The following is a 22,586-nucleotide window of genomic DNA, read 5'->3' as shown; positions in this document are numbered from 1 at the left end:
CCTAACTTTGCGGCCATTATTCAGGCACCGCCAGTGCTTGCCCAGGCACTTCCCATCCTCACCCACTAGGGCTCCTGTCAGCCACCAGAGGTCCTCTGGCCAAGTTTCCTGCTGCTGCTGCTCTCATCCTGGCCATTTGGATAAAAATAGAATGCTTTGAACTTATCTTTGCAGTTCCTTTTTTTTTTTTGTCATCCCACTAGTCAGCCCTATTACTAAATCTTAGCCCAATGTTTTAATCAAAACTCCCTGGAGAGCCTGAAGCAGTGGCACACACCCACAATGCCAGCTGCTCAAAAGGCTGAGGCATGAAGGCATGAAGACTGTGAAGTCCAGAAGCTCAAGGCCAGTCTGGGCAACAGAGCAAGACCTCATCTCCAAGGAATAGTTTTAAAAAAATCATCTTTCACTTTTCCTAGCAGCCAAATTTAGGTACCAAAGGGGGGAAAAAAAAGAAAAAAGTCATTGCAGGTCTTTTATAGTATAATTAGATCTGTTTTGGTCTGGGCTGCTGAAATTTACTTCTGTCTCCCAAAATATGCTCTTCTCCTAGAAGTACCAAAGGACAAGTAATTTGAACTGTAGGAGGGCAGGAGCGGAACCAGGGTGCACTGATGGGGTGTTAGTGCCTTGTCACTGTGACCAAAAACACCTTGCAAGAACAACCGAAGAGGAGGATCATGGTCTCGGAGGTTCCAGTCCAGGATCAGCTAGCTCCACTCATCTTGGCCTGCAATGGGGAAGAGCATCATGGAGGAAGGGTACAGTGGGAGAAAGCTGCTCAGCTAATGGCAGCCAGGAAGCAGAGAGGAGCAGGCACCCCCGTGACTCCTCCTCCAACTAGTCCCATGTCCCAGCAGTCCCTTCAGCTCTCAGTGGACTCACCTATTTGGCCAGAGCACTCGGGGTGCAACCATTGCCTAAAAGGCCCCCCTCTGCACACAGTCCAAATGAAAACTGGGACGTCACAGAGTCTCCCTTCCCAACTCAGTGCCCAACGCTGGGCTACACTGGGTCGGGCGCACTCTTCTCCAGGAGAACTGCTTCTCCTTTCTCATTCTCCTCCCATCCCCCACCTTGTGGTCCAGTGACCTCGAGGGCTGCTCTGCTCCTCAAGTGCCCAAAACATCCACACCAGAGCCATGCAAAGGGGACTGTCTTCAACTCTCCACTTGGGCATTGGTGAACAAACTTCAACTGAACCAGACCCATCTATCACCCACCTATTCAGCATTGAAGTTGGGGGCCTCTCCAAGCTTGGGATAGGGACAGCCGCCCCCCCACAAACTCTGTAGCATTATACTTGAGAGGAAGCTGTCCAGCCAGAAACTCCATGCCCCTACCCGTCTGCCAGTGCTTACCATGGATTTTTACAACATAGATTTGTTGAGCACACACTAGGGGCAAATGCTACTCTAAGTATGCTTTTTTAAAAAAAGTACTTGTTCTCACAGAGCTTACTGGACAATATATAAAAATAAGCACGATCATTCAGTGATGAGAGATAACTAAACACAAGGGTAACTGAGACAGAATGGGGTTTCTCCTTTACTCCGGAAGGCACCCCAAACGAGCAAAACAAACCAGCCTTGTGCGATTCTGGGAGGATACAGGTCTTGGGTACAGAGGCCTGCATGGCCCCAGCACATGAGCAGAGGGAGAAGACATGGAGAGCGAGCAGACGTTCCACACGTGAACGCAGAGGGTGCACAAGAATACCAAACAAGTGCTTTTCACTCATTTGTGATTCTCATCAATAAAAGGGAAGGCCTAGTCAGGTGTGGTGGTGCACGCCTGTAACCCCAGCATCTCGGAAGGCTAAGACAGGAGGATGGTGAGTTCAAAGACAGCCTCAGCAAAGGGAGGTGTGCTAAGCAACTCAGTGAGACCCTGTCTCTAATAGGGCTGGGGATGTGGCTCGGTGGTCGAGTGCCCCTGAGTTCAATCCCTGGTACCCCCCGCCCCCGCTGACCCCTCAAAAAAGGAAAGCTAGCACTTCTCTGAAATGCCACTGTAAGGCCCCATGGCAGAGTGACTGCCTAGGACATATGAAGCCCTGGGTTTGATCCAAAGCACCATAAAAAACACAAAACACTGTAAAATATAAGTTGCCGTAAGATATGTGTCTCATGAGTTAATATTTTAATATATATTTTTTAAACAAAAAGAAAACACTAATCAAACACAAAACCTATAACTTCACATTGTAAGTTTTAACAGGGTAATAATATCTAAGCAAGGAATACATGTGAAAACTTCTCCATAGTTCAATTTTAAATTTCAAAATCATTCAGTAATCTGTAACATAGTGCTGATGAGAAGTGATAAATCTTGCATTTTCTCCCCACCCTCCCAAATATCACTGAAAGGTCAGAGTCTATGAGAAACAGAAAATGACAAATTTCAGATGCTATTGTTTCAAAGCTTTCCATAAATTTAAATAGCCACATCCTGCTCTGCTCCCACATCACTGCACTGAAATGTAGCTTCCACCAAAAATGGACCATGGGCTGGAGGTGTGGCTCAGTAGTAGAGCATCCGCCTGGCATTTGTGAGGCCCTGGGTTCCATTCCCAGCACCACCACCACCACCACACACACACACACACACACACACACACACACACACACACACACAAAATCACACACTGATTCAGACTCCAGAGGACCAGAGTTTTTAGAAAGTACTCACACAGATGACACGTTCCCCAGGAAACACAGACTGTATCAAGCCCAGTTCCATCTTCATGCAGTGCTATTTTTCAAACCTGAAAAGCTGACTGGGACAGATAGGGGCCCACAAACTGAGGACAGAAACGTGGGGGTTCCAGGACGCCTGGCCCATTTTCTGTCCTACTTCCTCTTGATGTTTACAGCTCAGTTTTACTTAGCCAGATTCTAAGGTTAGATAGCCTTGATCCTCATTAAATTTTCATTTCCTCTACATTTCAGGGCCTGATAAATATTTTTGCAATTCTTCAGTTAATACAAAATGGAAAACTGGCATTATGCAACGCAGTCTGTCACTTACCGTGACCCACCAACTATGCCTTATTTGCTCTTTTTATTAATAAAGGTAACTTTTTAATAAGTCGTATGTGAAATAAAAAGTACAAAAATTAACACCTTCACAGCTTGTATTCACATGAACACACTGCACCACTTCTGTTTTTCCTACTTGCACATTTTAAAATCTTAGTAACATGACAAATGTCAGTGACCTACATCACAGCAGCACAATGCATGCTGGTATAAACGAGACTGCTGGAAATTCTACTATGGCTCTGTTTTTAAAGTGTTTACAGTGAAATCATGTACAATATATAAAGCTTGTCAAACTGAATATATATGGTCTTAGGCCATTACTACTGTTTCATTCCAATTTGGATTTAAACATCGACTTACAGATCTGAAATGAAAGCACTGCTTAGTGGTTTCAGATGCACTTTGGTATTTACTATGTTTCAAGGCATCTGTACAGTAAGAAGCTGCAGCTGCAACAAAGAGGACTGTGCCTAAAGCTGCCTACATGGACAAGAGGAGACATGGTGACCATAAATGTTAATTGTTACTGACAAGTCGAAGAATTAAAGGTCAAAACCACCCTAGATTTCTTTTAAACAAACAAAACTAAATAGCACACACAAGAGTACTTTAATATAACCTTAATGGTCTAACAAACCTTCCAAAAGGAAGGAAATACAAAATAAAGTTGATACATCAAATCTACTTACATCAATATACTTCAGTATCACAAATTTACTGGATCTATGTGTAGAACCACCTAATATCAAAACATACTAAGTGGTAAGGAAGATTTGTTTTCAGATGGCTGAAGCTAAGGCTCCAAAGACCACTGCAGCAGAGTTGTGCGAACCTACGGCTTTATTGACACCGCTCCTTATGCTCGTGACACTGACGTTTCCATGGGTCCCTCCCTGTGATGAGCCTGAAAGCAGACAGTCAACTTCCACAGAGAAACATACAGCTAAGCCAGATTAGGAATATTACATCTTCCACACATGGGCTCATACAGGAAGTATTTTGTTCAGTAAAATGAAAAGCTAATTTTTAAAAATATCTGCAGTCTTTTTGAAATGCAAGGCACCAATAGAGAATAGACATTCCAGCAAAGAGTGATTGTCTGGAAAAAAAAAATATGGAGCTGATCAGTCCTTTGTCCTTTGTTAATTAGAAGAGTTCCTCTTCATGTCTATGCAACATCTTCCAGATAATCCGCGACATCACTGAGCTGGGAGACAGTCAGGTCTTGTGTGAGGTCATCAAGCTTTGTTGTTCAAAAGAAACAAAAGAATTAGTATCACAATGTGGATAGCATCTTAATTTTAAAAAATACAGATTGCTATAATTTAAACATTTTTTATTCTATATTTGCTTCATATTTAAAACTCCTGAGATAGGTGGTAAAACTGAAATGTTGAGAAGGGATTTGCCTCAAATCCTATGGCTAAAGAAAATCAGCACAACCTTCTGAGTTCAGTGCTTTGTACTGATTGTACTCGCAAATATTTCAAGTGAAAATTAAAAAGAAAGGAAACAACATCTTAGAGACCTTAAACCAATTTAAGAAACTGAAATCCATGGAAGACATCACAAAATCTCCTTAGGTGAGCAGAGTCTCAGTATGTGATTCTGTTGATAGCAAAGGTCTCTGAATTGCCAAGTCTCTAAAACTAAATTTTACCCAAATAAGCATTACTGAAACTCATTGAAAATGTTCAGATTTCTCACTTGAAAACTACTACTGCCTACTGTGTTTTTAAATAATGGTATGCACCTTAAGTTCCTAACATCAAACTTCAGGCCCAACCGATACCTGCTAACACTGAATTCATGGAAGCTGGAGTCGGTCAGCCTGCTGGTGGCTGCAGTGAGGCAGACGGACCCAGGACCACAAGGTTGGCCAGAGCCTTGTACTCCAGCTTTGGGGCCACCAGCGCTGTACAAATGAGCGTTCACTAATTCTGCTTAAGCACTAACCAGCCAACATGGACATATTCATTTTTGTAAACTTCTTAAGCTAATGATCTTAACAGCATGGAAAATCCAAGGGCCAAGACACATGCTTCAAGACACAGGAATGGTGGCATGCCTTCTCAGTCCCACCCAGACCCACCCTCATCTGCATGAACCAGCTACCATAGCAGGGAAGGTCCTCAGGACTGCAAACCATGCCCTAAGCACCATCTACAGCTGTGTTCCCAATTCCAGGCAAAGCCGAGTAGTTAGGACAAAACTGTATGCCTGAAAAGACAAATAAGTGGCCTCTCATGGGGAGAGTGGGCCAACCCTGGACCACTACATGTTACACAGGACCACGATACACGACAGGAAGGACACAGTCCCCTCTTGAGATCTGAGATGCACTCTTATCTATCTGTTCCTCTGCCCCCAATACATCTTCCCATTTCATTAATCTTTCAGTATAGAGAAATGTTAAGTTAGGAATAAAACCCTTTTGAATAAATAAGCCCTCTCACTCTTGATCCAAATATAGTCCTCCTGTAAAACTATCACAAGGAAAATTACTAGAAATCTTAACTGAGGTTCTTATATTTTTCGATCCAAAATCAGTTTACACACACACACACACACACACACAAATAAAAATAAAAAACCAAAAACCTGAAAATGACAGAAAAGCCTACAGATTATAAAAACAGATCCATGTCCTGGAACTCCATGTCCTCCTGCTATCATTATTACAGGATGAAACAGGTAAGGTATTCCATTTTATTTGCAAAACAATCAAGTACTATATTAATACTGATTCTAAACTATAGACAAGAGTGAATACAGGAAAATTTGTGGACTAGAAGACAATCTTTCTTAATATAGATAATTCAGTCACTCCAGGCTTTTGAAGGCTGCTTTCTTGGTTTCTATTTCAGGTAATTCACCACTGACATACAGCAACACTACTGAGTTTTGCATGTTGATTCTGTACCCTGTAACTGCTGAATTTGCGTATTGGTCCTAAGTTTTTTGTGGCGTCTATGGGGTTTTATAGCATTTAAGACCAATGCTTCTGCAACAGTGGCAACTTGACTTCTCCTTTACAATCTAGATGCCCTTTCTCTTGCTTAATTGCTCTGCCTGGGCCTTCTTGCACTATGAAGTGGGCATCTTGCCTTATTCCAGAGCTTAGAGAGAAAGTTTTCAGCTTTTCCTCATTCAGCATAATGTAGGCTGTTGGCTTATTATACATGGCTTTATTATGTTGAGGTATATTCCTTCTATACCTAGTTTTTCAGTCTTTTTTTTTTTTTTAAATCATGAGAGGATGGTAAATTTTACCAAATGCCTTTTCTGTATCTCTCTAGATAAATGGCACTGGAAAAACTGGGAACTCACATACAGTAGACCCTTATCTCTCACCAGTTATAAAAATCAACACAATGGATTAAAGATTTTTAATGTAAGATCTGAAACTATATGTATCTACTAGAAGAAAAAGGGGGACTGGAATGGGCAAGAATTTTTTGAAGAAGACCCAAAAAGCACAGACAAAAAACACATTACATAAAACACTTCTGCACAACAAAGAAAACAAGAGTGAAGAGACAATCTATAGAATGGAAGAAAACCCTTGCAAACTATTGTGTCTGATGTGGGACTGACATCCAGACTATGTAAGGAACTCAAAAAACCCATAAGCAAAAAATAAAATAACCAACAGACAATAGTCCTAAACAGACATTTCTCAAAAGAAAACATATAAATGATCAAGAGATGTGTCAAAAATGCTCACATAACTAATCATCAGGTAAATGCAAATCAAAACCAAAATGAGGTTGTCACCTCACTCCACTAATAAGGGATATGATGGAAAAGAAAAGAAACAAGTTCTGGAATGCACACACACTGCTGGTGGGAATGTAAACTGTACAGCCATTGTGGAAAACAATGTGGAGGGGCCTCAGAAAATTAAAAACAGATGCCCTTATGATCCAGCAATCCCACACCCGGGCATATCTCTAAAAGAAATAAAATTAGGACCTTGAAAAGATATATCTGCACTCCCATGTTCACTGGAGCACTATTCACAACAGCCAAAAAATGGAAACAAGTGTCCATTAACTGACGATGGATGAAGAAATGTGACTCATACACAATGAAAGGCTATTCAATCATAAAAAAGAAACTGATGGGTGAACCTGGACGACATGATGCTAAGGGAACTCAGCCAGCACAGAAAGACACAGGATCCCACTCATGAAAAATCTAACACAGCTGGTCTCAGAGGAGTGGAAAGTACAGCAGCGGCCACCCGAGGGCAGGGTGGGGTTGGGGAATGCAGACGGGCTTGCCTAAGTGCTGGGTCATAGTTACAGGGAGTAAGAAGTTCTGGCAAGCTACTGCACTGTAGGTGACTGTGGATCATGATAATGTACTATATATTTCAAAAAGTATAAGAAGAAATTTATGGATGTTTTCACCATAAAGAAATATTTGAAGAGATACACTTAAAACTGATTTACACATTGCACAAGCCAGGAGTGGTGGCAAATGCATGCTATAATCCCAGTGGCTCAGGAGGCTGAGAATTTTGAGTTCAAAGACAGTCTCGGCAACTTAGTGAGACCCTAAGCAACTCAACGAGACTGTCTCTAACACACACACACACACACACACACACAACTGAGGACTGGGCTTAGTGGTTGAGTGCCCCTCACTCAGTTCCATATCCTGGAACAACAACAACAAAACAGTACAATGTGTACATTTGTCAAATATGTTTCATTTTAAAACTTTTATGTATTAATTTAAATTAAAAAAAAAAAAAAAAAGAAAGAGACCACAATAACCAAACCACTTCCAAAGAAATCAGCTTAATTTCAGGTGGCTACCTTGAAAGGAAACTGTAAGAACAAAGGTTAACTGGAAATAAATGGCTTCCCTACATTACTAGTTTTAGAATTAGAATTCCCCAAGTAGTCATCTTTGTTCAACACTATAAAAACAGATTTTTCATGTCACAAAATAAGAATTCCTAAAACATTTTGAGTCCTGAAAGGGAAACAATGATCTCTGTGGCAGAAGCTTCATAGAAATGGACAATGAAGAACTCGGAACCACATTCTGAAGAACAGCTGGAGTGCACATGTTCACCTGCCTGCTTCACTAGGTCACTCCCACTGACAGGAAGCTCGAGGGCACCAAGCTCAGGAGGGCGTGGCCCTTTCCTTGGCCACCCTGAGCCTCTGTGCTTGCTGGCTCTGGGCAGACCCCCATCACTGCATCCCTTTGCATGGCACCCTCAAGTGGCCCTGTGTTCTCCGGCCCCAGCTTTCCACGCTGCTTCCACCCAACAAAACCTAATTAGCCATCTGTCAAATCCAGTCCAACATCAGTTCCCACTTTTGAATTTTCATAAGCTCACAAATAACAGGCATTTAACAGCACTTCTCACTTTCTACCTTGAATTTTCAAACACTATGTGCATGACTTTTCTCCATGACCCTGTAGAGAAATCAAGGAAGGAGTTTGTATCTTATTTATGGCTATAACAAAAACAGCAGGATTAGCGACCCTTTATTGAATGCCTATTCTGCCAAAACTGAACCGTAAGCTTCACACACTTATCTCTAATGTTCATAATGATCACCCCCTTGCAAAATAAATGAGAAAGCTAAGGCCCAAAATTTAAATAACTTGTCCAAGTTTGCAAGTCAAAAAGCTTGGACTCAAAAGCAGACCCATGTACCAAACATGGCCACTCCACAGAGATACCTCGGTTCTCACAGCCACTAGCAGCATACTTTCTACACCACCTACTGGTTCATGTAGAACTGGTTTTGGTCACCTCAGCAAAAAGCTCTACAGCAGGGCTGGGGTTGTGGCTCAGCAGTAGAGCACTTGCCTAGCAAGTGGCCCTGGGTTTGATCCTCAGCACCACATAAAAATAAATAAATAAAATAAAGTTATTGTGTACAACTACAATTAAAAAAAAAACATTAAAAAAAAGCTCCACAGTAGCAAAGAATACAAAAATATTCTTTGTATTCTTCAAGTGCATAGTATTAATCCTCTGCACACAACTTTCTAAAAAACGCTAGCTGATGAAGTACAGCTGTCACTCCATGTGCGAGGCTGCTGTAAAACAGCACAATCACATCAAGTTCAGCTGCAGGGGAAAATTCCCAGAGCACAGAAACTCAGAGAGGGTGACCAACAATGAACAAAGCCAAGAAAGCCAAGCCTGGCAGCAGCCCCCCAAAGCCACTCACAGCCTCTAGTGGTCAACCGGAGACCACATCGACTCTCCCCTCGCCAATTCACAAATCACGGCTCAGTCATCACTTACTCCAAAGTCTTCCACTTCACGCTCCTACCCCTATTTTCACACGTGTGAGTTCATAGCTGATCTCTACAACATTAACTCCATCAAGAAAACTGACGGGGATCGATCCTCTGTAGTTTTCTTTGGTATTACTTGGAGGCCTCACAGGTGGCCCAGGATGAAGGGTAAAGGCAGATAATTTAAGTCTACAGTGTATCCAGAATTAGAGAACAAATTATCACACAGCCTTCACAACAATTCCATAAGTAGTATCTATGCTTTCACCTCATAAATAAAGAAACCAGGACGGAAGGTGGAAGCCCACCTAAGAAAATGAGAATGCAAACACAGACCCGGCCAAACACATCCATGGCATTTCATGGTCAAATGAGGGCTTTCCTGCAGGCCTTTTCCCCATGTGACAATCGCAGACCTGTGCAAAGCCACCTCATTCTGGAAGAGCAGCCACCTCATAGCAAGGCAGACCCACACCAGCCACGGACAGATGTGATCCTGAGAAGTGGGGCCACAGCAAAGCATCCAGATGCTCTCTTCTCTAATGCATGAGAAGCTCAAGTGTGGACCTCAAGTAGGACTCCCGACTATAAATGCTGACTGGACGTGCTGTGTGCCCTTGTACTCACTGCTGATTCCAGCGTGGCCCTGCTTCACCTGCTCTGGAGTCTCCACTGGCCCCAAGATGACCACAGGCTCCACCCTACCTCTACGTACACACCAAGCAGGCCACTCTGACTCCAGCTGATCCACCCTGCCATTTGACCCGCTGCAAGCCCAGCACCCAGAACAACTCAGACATGTTGGAGGCACACGGGCCCCAACACAAACAGCAAGTGAAAGCAACTCTACGTATTCATTACAGACATTCGTAAGAGATTTGGAACAGGTAACTCTGTCATGAACTTCTCACAGCTTTCAACTCTATCTCTATGGATCAGTAGAAATTCTGAAGCTTTACAGTAAATCAACAAATAGGCAAAAACAGCATTCCCCAGGAATATGTGACACCATACTTTATCACTGGTATTGATGTCGTCTCCTCCCACAGACAGGTCTTCTTCAATTTCTTCACCAATACTTAGTTCGCTTTTTTCTGAGCGACGGCTGGCACTAATTCCAAGAGGAGAAAAGAAAGAAAAGTAAGAATTTTGAAAAGAAGAGCTAACATTTTTCAAATGTGCACACACATTAATCTTAATCCTCTGAGTAAACTATAACATTCAATATCAGTTTCACACATATCACCTCACTAACATCTCAGTAACCACCTCAGCAGTTTGGAGGAGAAAACCAAAGTTCAATGGTGACTTTCCAAACACAATGGCAAGAAAACAAACCCAGATTTCTAAGATTTCATCTACTATATCACACTCTCTCAAAACAACTATACGCTAATTTTATATGCTAAAAATGAATACATATTTCAAATGCAATAAAAAGTGTCAAGGTAAAACTCATTGTTGTCTAATTTAAAATTTCCAGTCAGCCCAACAACAAATATTACTTCCAAACTATTAGGCAATGTCTAGACTATTTTTATGTTTTTAAGGTTATCTGACATAAAATATTAAAAAATAGCATCAGAATTAGAAAAATAATTGGAAAGGGCCATTTTTAAAAAAACTTAATACAGGCCACTCTCACCATCAAGAGGAAAGAAAGCGATAAGAGTGCACTCTGGCATGGTACTACCTGCACCCACATGACTCGCCTCAACTGCTCCATGTCAGCTCTTTATCTCATTCTTACCAGCATCAACATGATGCAGATGTCCATGTATTAATGTAAGATGAAGAGCATGCTCCAAAACTACAACTTTGGATTAACCATTCTTTTATTCACCTTCAATTAATATGAACAAGAGAATCAAATTTACTAAAACCCTAACATCACCTTGTCACATTTGTCTATATTCAGAAGTTACAAATATTTGTCCATTTTTCTTACCTATTAAAATCATCAAGATAGTCGTCATCTTCTCCAGTCCCTGATAAGTTTAAGAAAAGGTATGTCACATTTACATAAACACTGCATAATCTATCTACAACTAAACACATTTTCTGCCAAAACAATATACATGACTGAACTATAATGCATCACTAAGAGAGAAGACTTAAGATCAGAAACAACACCTTCTCCATCACTATGAAGACAATGACAAGAGCTGTCCCAAGTGGTCACCCCGTCTCCTAGGGGGTGAGCTGCACCTTGCCTTTACTCTAGCTCTCAGAGGGTGTGCTCTTGATGCTGCCCTTTGACTGGATGGAGCTTGGCAGCAGCAAGCTCACTGCTGTCAGCCCCTCTGGTTACCTGCTGTGAACCACTGAAACTTCTAAGCCAACTGCTGTTGTTAAGACCCAAGTATGACCCCCATGGTGCGAAGAGGTAGGATCACATCAGTGGACCAGCTCCAGCCCAACAGCGCTGAGCTCAAACAGGCCCAGAACCCAGGGGGCCTTGGTGATCTGTGCCCAAGAACAATCAAACCCACACCAATCACAGGGTTAACATATATTTTCATGCACATACAGTGCTTGACACAGATCTTGGTCCACATTAAGGTTTGAACAAAGGAGAACCTCAGGAAGGAGAGATGCTGATGAAGCAGTGCTACAGTTTCTCCAGGTGTACCTGAGGCTGACAGAGTGAGCACCTTCAAGAAGACCTAGGGCTATGTTTTTTTAAATAAGTTTTTTAAAAGATTTTTTTGTTGTCATTGTTGTTGATGGACCTGTGTATTTTCTATTTATTTATTTATATCTGGTGCTGAGGATGGAACCCAGTGCCTCACACTTACTAGGCAAGTTCTCTGCCACTGAACTACAACCCTAGCCCAACCCAGGGCAACTGAGGACCAATTTACAAATTAGCTTTCCTTCCCTTCCACGTCTTCTGAGGGTTAGTTGAGGAAACAGGGTTGGAGGTGCATGAGAGCTGCTTAAACTGTGAGCAGAAGATGAACAGGAATGATGTAGGACCTACAAGGGGAAGATGCAGATCAAAAGCTCCTGCTCAAGGGCAAGCTATTCAAAGAAGCTGCTAACACTGTCCTAGGTCCTCAAATCCATCTATGTCTCTTGAACTGTTGAGGGAACCCAAGTTCTGATGGCAGTTAGACAAAGTAATGCTCCTTACAGTACACAAGTACTATAGTCCACTTATCAAATATGAGTGACCTAGGTCCCCTGCAGGAGAGCAGCCAACACTCTAAGAAGAAAGAGGCAATGAACAGAGGTACAAACCCAAGGCTGCTTAGAGTGAGTGGAAAGAACTGAGACAGCAATGGAGTTAAAACCTAACGAAAGCCACAGAGATACAAATTCTGGAGGACAGTGTGTTCCAGGAAGAGAAAACACATGCAAAGTCCTGGAGACAGAGGAGTGGTTGTTTAAATAACCAGGAGGAAGCTCCTATAACCACAGGATAGCCTATGGGGGTAGACAGAGCCAGCAGGCATCAGAACATTCAGGCCCTGGAGGGCCAAGGTCGGATTTAGGCCTTAAATGCCAAAGGAAGCTAATGAGAGGGTGAAGGAGTCAAAGAGACCAGGGCAGCAATATCTGATGTGCTTTCCCATGCACACACTGATGGCTAATAAAGGAAATCAGAAGCTACTGTGGACAGCAAGGCCTGAGATAACTGGGGTAAGGTCTCCAGTTGAACCAGTGACCTACAGATAAGACAAGTGGGTGGCAGGAGGTGGGGAGGAGACTATAAGGAAATGAAGAAAGCAAGAGTCATTGCTAATGGAACACTCAAACTATCAGGCAATGAGGGGAGTCCCTGGTCATATGCAATGGGTGGGGACAAGTTTCCAGGCTGCTTTCCTCTCTAGAATACAGAGCCTGTCTCCATTGGCAGCCTCAAAGGTTAAGGGGCTACAAGTGCTTGACAGAAAGCAGGCGCTGTCAAGCAGGGCACAGGAAGGGGAGAAGGGAAGAAATCTTTTTCAACAAACCACACAGGTGACAGGTTTACAAGGCCAAGAAACAAACAGCATTAGCAGCTAATAAAGCCTGAGAGCCTCCAAGGACCGATCACTGTCCCTTACTGTGAATATCAACACAGAATAGAAGAGGAAACCGAGGCAGGTTAGTGTCAGAGCCACGATGACAGCTGAATTCCCTGCCTTCCCACATGTAGCTAATGCAAAACATACCACAATTACTGAGCAACGTGCAACACACTGGGTTCTGACTTCCTGGTGAAACACTTACTACACAACACTATTGAAGTCTGGAATAGCAAGTCAAGTAAAAATGCGTGTCATGAACACAACAGATTTACATTTCTTTAAACTGGGTGTTAGCAAAATTTTGCCCACAGGCCAACAATTCTTGTCTGTGTTTCCTGATAGTCTCTCCTCCCTACCCCGTGCCACCCATCTGTCTTATGTGTAGGACACCTGCCTCCACCCAAGACCTGATCCTGGTCATCTCTGGCCTGGACTTCTTTCTTTCACTCCACCTCCAGACAGTAACCTGGTTTTGCTCAATCTATGAGCTCAGATTGGCTTTTACATTTTTAAGGAATATAAATATTCATACATATGTAACATAGGCTACATGTGGCCAACAAAGCCTAAAATATCTACTAGCTGGCCCTTTACATAGTTTAGTGACTCCTTGCCAGGGTCCAGCCCCGGCAGGGGGTCCAGGGATCCTGAAGGAGGAGTGGTGTCAGCAAAAGAAGAGGAGATGGGACGACTGGTTGCAAGTTACAAGCAGCCTTCAGAAAAAGTCTGCTGCCCTTAGAGGGACCTTTATTTTTACATCTTTTTTACAGGTGTTTTTCCAGGTAGTTAATGGATAGCTTCAAAGCCTGAAACTTCTTTGATTTTCATAATTTTCAAGAGTTACGATCTTTTCTGACATACATTGATTACTTAAGATATTGAGTACATCGTTTAAAATATTTTCCTGTAAACTTAGCCAATCTCATGATTAAGCTTTTGCGTGTTCACATCACTAGGTCCTAGGCGACACAACTAGACTACATGTCTCCAGACCTATTATTCACTTTTATACCAATAATTATTTCATTAACCTTTAACTTTAAAGCATACTTATGATTACTGGTAAGCTTTCTTACTTCTAAACTAAAATTCCAGTAAAAAACACTAAAATAGTGAAAGTCTGTTACTTAAAAAGCCTGCTACTCTGAAGTACCTCTAAAATATGTCTATGTTAATTTTACATTATTTTATTTTTAATTTCCAAAGTAATTTCCTTTTTTAATATGACCTATTTAACTGCTTTCTTACAGAGTTTCCTTGGTCAAAGCACACCAAGTCTTACATCTTTGTAATCTTTAACTGAAGGGCAGGCTCTGCACCTCAACTCATTTGCCATTAATATTAACTATGTGTTTCCCATTTTCATAATAAATTCCTGAGTAAGGCAAAGGAGGGTATGTTGGTGGGGGGAATGTATTTTTATTAGCCTCCTGCCCTCAAGGGGGATACCATAATCCTCCTTTAGTTAAGTAAGCTATATACGGAGGTCCTTGAACTGTGGGCACAGCAATTGTTTTTCTGTAGCTAGGTGTTGTACAGGTTGTGGCTTTAGGACGGGGTGTGTGTTTGTGTGTGTGTGTAAATGGTTAACGGTAGGATAAACATTTCTTGTTGCTTAGGCTTGAGGAATAACACTATTGTTTGTATCCTGATATTGAAACACACCTTGGGGCATGTCTTAATTGTATCCTTAGTCTCATTCTGGGCATTTTTCTGCAATCTCAGGCAATACGTACTTTTATCACTGATTGATGTACGCCCTATTATCCATATCATGAGTATCATAAACAAGACACGTAACATTCCCTAAGGTTCTGGTTTCCAGATGGTGTGGCCCTGCTGCAGCATCCCCCACACTGTGACCCTTCAGACAGTGGGTGCAGGAATGCCTTTATACCGACTCCTCCTCCAAACATGCTAATTGTCTATCTTATTTCCATTTGCATACCTTAGATTAATATTTACCAAAACAAAACAGGTTGTGTTCTAAAACTTTATTTACAACTGTTTTTATGAAACTCAGAATTTATTTTCCCACTGAAATAAGCTTTAAATAATGTCTAGGGAGTAAAGCACAATCACTAAGGGCTCTTAGGCAATGTATCATATTCTAAAAGCCACATGGTCCTGGGCATTACTCAGCCTAGGCTCTTCATCTGTAAACCTGGAGATAATAATAAACCTACCTCTAAGGAAACACTTATAAAGGGACTTCTTGGTACAGTGCTGGGCACACATCACTACCATCATTACCATCCTAGACTACTCCACCAGAATACTGAATGTATATTTACAATGAAAAAAAAAGCTCAAACAGAAAATATTGTTAAATAAAGCTAAATAAAACTCTGTTTCTCTTGAATCCTTATGTCTCGCTTAGTGACAAACATCTGGCTACTGAACTGGTATGTCACACTAGTAGGAACTATCTAAATTCCAACCAAGGTGTGTCAAAGTCCCAAGAGAAGACAAAGTGAGGCAAAACACCTACCACCTTCCTACTCTACCAGCAACTCTGCAGTCAAAGTGGCCTCCTCCTTCCCCAACTGAGGAGAAGAGCTCTACGCAGTTCCTTCACAGAGAGCGAAACCCTCACTTTGATAAGAGAATAGAGCAGTCAGAAAAGCTAAAAAGTCTGGCAACAAAGGGAAACATCACAAGAGTGAAACAAAAAAGTACCAGAACTCAAAATACAAAGAACAGCCGACAGGTGCCATGGTCAGGGGGTCTCCAGGTGGGGCAGATCACCAAGGCAGCAGAAGGAATGCCTACTGCGTCCCAACAGCACCAGACAGCAGGAACCAGGGAAGGGAAGGGAATAGGCCCACCTAGCTGGCCAGCCAGCAACCAGTACGCACAAAGAATGGAAGGCAGCACAGCCAGCAACTCAGCAGTTACCAGGAGGACTCCAGGGCACTGTGTGGAGCAAGAATCCAGGCAGCTCAGGGAACATCTATTCTTCTGCAAATGGCTGCAAATGGGGGAACAAAGTAACATAAAAAGGAAACTAACGTTTGTCAGGCATCTACCATGCCAGGCACTGCACTTTTATTTATATTTAAATCCTATTTACTCTATAAAATGAGGTAGATATTATTAGTTCCACTTATCAGATGAAATAGCAGCTCAGTTTACCCCCATCCCAATTAGTGCCACCCTAGGATTTTCAGGTACTAACCCAGCTCTCTGCCCTACTCAGGACATTTCTCCAGGAGTGCGGTTGTTCCCTGAGCTGCACCCTCAGATCTGCCTGCAGTTGGAAAGGCAAAGAGCCTGCCTGGGAAGCTATGCTCCATCACTCCCAGGTGTGAGTCATCACGGACCAGGGGACCTAATCTCACCTCACATTCAGAGAGGACAGGAGATGGCCACGGAGAGCCCAATTGTGACCTTCCTTCAAGTCAGGGACACAGCAAGGTTCACCCAGGCCTGCCTGTCAGACCTGCCTGTGGTTTGCACAGTACAGAGAACTGCATTTTCAGCGCGTGACTCAGGTTCAATAATGGTCACACGGGGCCTCGTATTTCCACAGGAACATTTCCTTCATAGCAGGATCGCCAACATCTGCTCCACATAACAGAACACATCTCATAATTTTCCCTTCACAAGTCTGTTCCTTCCATTAGACTGAAGCCCCTGCGAGCTGGACCCCTGTATTCCCAGTACCCAGAGAAGAGCTCTGCCTCTGACCAACTCTGCCCAATCTCAACTGACACCTCTTTCCTTCTCCCTAGTAATCTCCTAGTTGACCATGAGATCTCAGCACAGCCTTTCTGAGAGCCCTTCTTGGCATGCCCAGGCCAGGTGAAGCTGACTGCGACAGCTTCCACGCCCAAGGTGGCCCTCTAACACATGAAACATCTGCAGGTTTCATCCTGTTACATCCTTCTCCCTTACTAGAGTCCAAGCACCACAAGACAGACATCTGGACAGGTTATGTGGATGAACTGCTGAATGAACAGAACAAAGAGAGACTCACGGAGTCACTTCATGTAAGAATTTACCCTAAAAATATCATCACTTTAAAGCATCAAAACTAAAACTGGAAATCCAGTTACCTAATCCAAGTGATCCAATTTTATCGTTGACCAATTTTAGATCTTTCAAAACTGTGCTTCCCTTTTTACCTGTGAACAGGAATAAATATTAACATTAAAGAATATTTATTAAAGAAATAAATATTAACATTCTCTAAGCCATCTCAAAATTTCTTTTTTAATATTAGACTTCTATAGAACAGGAACATAACTCAGAACTAAGAAAAAATTACATGCCATCATTAAAAGATGCTTAAATTATTTACTGTAACATTTTTATAAGCCCAAAACAATATTTATTCACAAATAATTAATACTCTTCATTGGAACACAACCATCTCACTATTCAACTATTCCATAAGCAGTCGCACCAATGCAGGAACTATAGTTAATTATTTTCACCAATTTTATTTTTCCTTTGAACCTCTGTATTTTTATTTTATTTTATGTACTATTTTATTTGTCAAGCAGTAGTATTTCCTCAGCCTTAGTTCTCAGCATCCTAAGTCACCATTCTCTAGTCTGTCAGTGACATGACCACAGTATCCTGAATTCCTTGAGGGTGGCAATAACCAGGGAGAGAAAGGACACCACAGGCCATCTATCTGGACACACGGCTAGCTTCCCAAATGTCTGTCTTGTGTGGGTTCTAGCAATTCTCACAGTTGTGCCATGTAACACAAAAGGGTTAGGAAGCATGGCAAAAGTAGATAAAACCCACAGTGCAAATTCCTAGTGTAGCTACTCGGGAGACTTTCTCAAGAGGTACTCGTATGCTCTAAACACACCGGTGAAACCCTATATGTACTGTGGTCTGGTATACCAAGTCCACTGAATCCCTAACGTGTGAGGGGAGGGCTAGGAGGGCAAGCGGTGGTGTCACAGCTCGACTATGCTCTTGACAGGGAACTTTACCCCTACACTACACATGAATAGCCAAGTTCATGTAAACAGAATGCTCTACTTAATGTTCCAATGATGATTACGATGGTCCCACAGAACAAAAGTTTCAAAATTACCTGACTTTAAATTCAACTCATTTTAAAAGTCCAAAAAGAGAAATGATTTAAAAATTGCAAATGTACTTTGATTTACAATGGATTACATCCAATAAACCCAGCACAAGTTTAAAAATGTTGTAAATCAAAAACACATTTAATAGGCCTCACCTGCTCAAAATCCAGTTTAGCAGAGTGTTTCCCTAGCGACCCTGTGGCTGCCTGGGAGCTGCAGTCCACTGTCACTACCCAGCACCACAACAGAGGATCATGCATATTGCTAGCCATGGAAAAGATGCATGTTCAAAACCGAAAGTATCGTTCCTATCAAGTGCACACTGCTTTCACATAAAGTTGGAAAATTATCAACTCAAACCTTCATACGTTGGAGGCAGTCTGTGTGCATATACATACACTATATACACATAAACATTTTATATATATAATGTGCAGATACACATTATATATAAAAAATGACATTTCAGCTAAAAAGCCATCTTCCTAAAAGTATTCTGATGGCAGAGAAAAAGCAAAGTATGAATGAGACAGAATGTGACTACATCAAAAAAGAAATGAAAAAATATCAACAGGAAATGGTGAAGTGATAAAATTATGGGCTGTATTTATGATGATCCTAAAAAAATTAACAATCATATACTGCCTAATGAGAGAAAGAAACACCCAGCGTAGGCAAGCCCCCCATCCTTAGGCACTTACTCTCAGAGTCTTTCAACGAGGGGGCTCCTGCCAGGGAACTGAGTCCGCTCCTTAAGGGGGGCGCATCTGAGAGTGAAGCCAGGCTTCCCGCTGGCTTCCTAGGTTCACTTCTCCTAACAGGAAGCAAGTGACAGTGAAACAGTAATCTTAGGTCCTGACACTAACACTTTTATTTTGCCCCTAGAATAAAAGCAACTTGTAAAAATTGGATATGCACACAGTGGCTGGAAATAAAGCACACACACTTTACAACTTCAAAATCATAAAGTAGCAGGGCACAGTGGCACACCCCTATAAATCCCAGCAGCTCGGGAGGCTGAAGCAGGAGGATCGCGATTTCAAAGCCAGCCTCAGCAAAAGCGAGGCACTAATCAACTCAGTGAGACCCTGTCTCTAATAAAATACAAAATAGGGCTGGGGATGTGGCTCTGTGGTCTAGTGCCCCTGAGTTCAATCCCCTGTACCTCCCCCCCCAAAAAAAAAGAGAAAGAAAATAAAATAAATTACACCTACAAGGCAATATAGACTGCAGATCAATCACAAATCCACACAGCAAGCTTGTCAGTAAATAGTCAGCCCAGGACTGGGTTGTGGCTCGGTGGTAGAGCACTGGCCTAGCACACGTGAAGCACTGAGTTCGATCCTCAGCACCACATAAAAGTAAATAAATAAAATTAAGATATTATGTCCATCTACAACTAAAATAATATTTAAAAAGAAAAAGCCAGCACAACTCTCTTCAGAACTGTTTAATATCTTACAATCGACACTGACTTGTTTGGCATCTTCACTGTTTGTGTCATGTGTTTCAGAAGCCCTTGTCCATCAGCCATTAACACACCGAGGGTCAGTACAGGAGTAAACTAGTAAGCACTACCACTCAGATGTACGTATTGCTGGAAAGCCGCAAATCCCTTCCAAATCACAAGCACCCATCTGGGGGATGCCCAACACGCTGCACACACCCACACATCCATGGTCCGCTCTTCTTACATCCCTGTCTGATTTCACACCTTCTCCCTCCGTCTCCATCCTTACTCAACTCAGACGAGAATGTGCACGGCACCACATCCACCTCTGTACCAAAGAGCAGACTGGTGCTCTGCTCTTCTGGCAAAGACTGTTGCCCTGGGTGCAGGATTCCACCACTGGACAGCATTCCAGGAATCCTCCCCTCACTCCTCCTCCATTTTAAATTCACACCCTTCTCAGAGGCACCCACATGGGCTGTTACTTCTCAGAATATAACCTGCCCTCTAGCCACCACCTCAATCCTCGGCACCCTTTACAACTCATCATGTTGACCATTTACAATCGTTTTCTCTTGAGCCCATGCTAATCCTTTAACCTGCCGCCATGCCACTCCAATAAAATCACCCATCAAGGTCATGGCTGACCTCTACGTGGCTAACTCCAATGGCTGACTTTAGCAGTGTTCATGGGAATGCTCCCTACTGCTTCCTCCTGCAAAGACACCCCGTCTTTCTCTTTCCACCATCTGCATATTTCTTGATCACCTTGTCATTCTGCTGGTCTCCAACCTCTCAGTTCAACATTACCTACAAACTGAATGGCTCCCTCATTCACATCTCCAGCCTGGGCCATGCCCGTAACACAGACGCACAGGCCCAGCAGTGAGTGCACGTCCAGCAGCCAGCTTCAAGGCCTCGTGGCAGCTCTAGCTCCTACCTTCCATCATGCCACGCACAGTGCCCTTCCCACTCTTCACCTGGGGAGATGGCTTTCAATTTCATAGTGATCCAAGCCAAGAGCCCTGGCACCACTATGGATACTAACTTGGCCTCTGGCATTCAGCAGCAAGTCGTTTGGAATCTAACTTCAAAGTACTTCCCCAAACAGCCATTTATCATCCCTTTCACCATGACCCACAGTAAAGAACCACACAGCCCCTACCTGGGCATCCTGCGTCCACCCAGGTCAGCAGCCAGACACCTTTTAGACTCAGAGGAAAGACACTCAATGGTTAGTCCAGACCTACTTCTGTGGGTCCATCTCACACAAACTCCACGCTCTTTCCCTTTCTGTCCACACCTCTGCGTATGCCATCTCCTCTCCTCAGAGTTCTGCAAGCCCAGATTTGCCTGGCGGACTCCCTTGCCTCTTCTGGCTCTTTGCTCAGATGGCGCCCTCTAAGGGAGGTGCCCGTGTAAAGCCTTCTCTGATGTGATGCTGAAATCCAGATGATCTCCAGCCCCTTCACCTCTCTCTCTCTCTCTCTCTCACACACACACAGGCACAATTTCCCCATCATCTGGCAGACACTGATGTAATTCTTCCTGATTTTCTAACTCCAGCCAGAAGATGAGCTTCCTGAGGGCAGTTTTGCTTTTTCTAGCATCGCTACGCCTGACCTGGAACATGCAGGCACTTAATACATAGTTAGCTATGAAATTTCAAGTCATACCTGGTTTCTTTATAAATCAGGGATTATTTTACAAAATAACAAGTTTAATGATATAAGATCATAGTTATGGATTTGATAACTATAGAACCCTTAAATTATTAGTTTTTACATTTGATCTTAGTCAAAGGGCTGAAAAGTGGTAGTTTTTTTTTAAGCACAGTATGTAAGCACTGATAAATTACATCTTTAAAACTTTAGTCTGAGAACAGTAGAATCCAAAAACATTCTACTCACCAACCATAAGTTTTATCTGGTTTCGGAATGGGATCATCAAAGAAAGAGTCTCCTTCCAAATCATCTTCTTCTGGACAAAGACCAGCTGTGTCTTTGACCTCTGAAGTGGCATTGCTTAAGAAAGATCCAATTTTGCTGTCATGGGCCACTGAGTGCAGACTGCTTTTGCTCTTTGCCTCTGACAAGGAGATGCTTGTGTCACTCTGGTTGGCCTCATTGCTGGCCTTCTAGAAAGAGGGAGAGAGAAAAGACTTCTTTGGTGAGAAGACCTTAAATATTTTAAATAAAGAAGTCAGATGAACATAAGCAAATCTGCGGGAGGGGGAGGCTTGCAGTAGCATAAACTGCAGTGTGATCCCATGAACTATCCGTTACTCCCCAGGCTTCCTACTATGGCCAACTACTGACAGGTAAAAATGCTAAAGAAATACGTGTATACCATTCCTTTTTCCTTCCGTAAATGCAAGTATCTTTACTATGCCTATCCCACTTGTAAACTTATTTCTCATTTATTAACATATCCATTTCTTCTCACGTCATAAAAAAAAAATCTTAATACAGTTTCAACTTGCAAACAGGAGATGATCAAAAGAGAAAAGGAAGATTATGTCACAGAAGTGAACCACGCATTAAAGTATTATCAGAAACAAAACAGCAGTTTTCCATCCAGTGCCAAGCACCAAAGACGCTGAGGTGAGAACGCTGTCTTCACTCACTCCTGCTTCCACAAGGAACAGACTGGCCACAACAACTGTCTTAGCGCAGCATTCCAGAGTCACTCACTAGTCTGCACCTTCCATGAGGCCCAAGGATGGGGACATTCATCTTGCTGCCTATCT

General features: G+C 42.6%; 1 protein-coding gene across 8 annotated transcripts in view; it reads right to left on the bottom strand.

Annotated features, from left to right (window-relative positions):
- Positions 1–3,634: 3,634 nt before the first annotated feature.
- The window catches only part of CEP43 (centrosomal protein 43), a 39,096-nt gene continuing 20,144 nt past the window's right edge, over positions 3,635–22,586 (bottom strand). For 2 of the 8 annotated variants that reach the window (XM_081294073.1, XM_081294070.1), the window contains 7 exons: positions 21,748–21,974; positions 21,003–21,041; positions 19,089–19,201; positions 17,395–17,463; positions 11,269–11,308; positions 10,335–10,431; positions 3,635–4,287 (listed from right to left, as the gene is read on the bottom strand). In XM_081294073.1, the coding sequence (XP_081150199.1) occupies positions 4,213–4,287; positions 10,335–10,431; positions 11,269–11,308; positions 17,395–17,463; positions 19,089–19,201; positions 21,003–21,041; positions 21,748–21,974 (660 nt within the window). In that variant the 3' untranslated portion in view covers positions 3,635–4,212. Of the gene's footprint in view, positions 4,288–10,334; positions 10,432–11,268; positions 11,309–16,164; positions 16,308–17,394; positions 17,464–19,088; positions 19,202–21,002; positions 21,042–21,747; positions 21,975–22,586 lie in introns of those variants that run through there. The other 6 variants (XM_081294075.1, XM_081294072.1, XM_081294071.1 and 3 more) reach the window with 5 other exon arrangements.

This window comes from Spermophilus citellus (genome assembly GCF_964194105.1).
Source record: "Spermophilus citellus genome assembly, chromosome: 5".
Taxonomy (NCBI): domain Eukaryota; kingdom Metazoa; phylum Chordata; class Mammalia; order Rodentia; family Sciuridae; genus Spermophilus; species Spermophilus citellus.
This window is presented reverse-complemented; position numbering and strand designations above follow the sequence as displayed.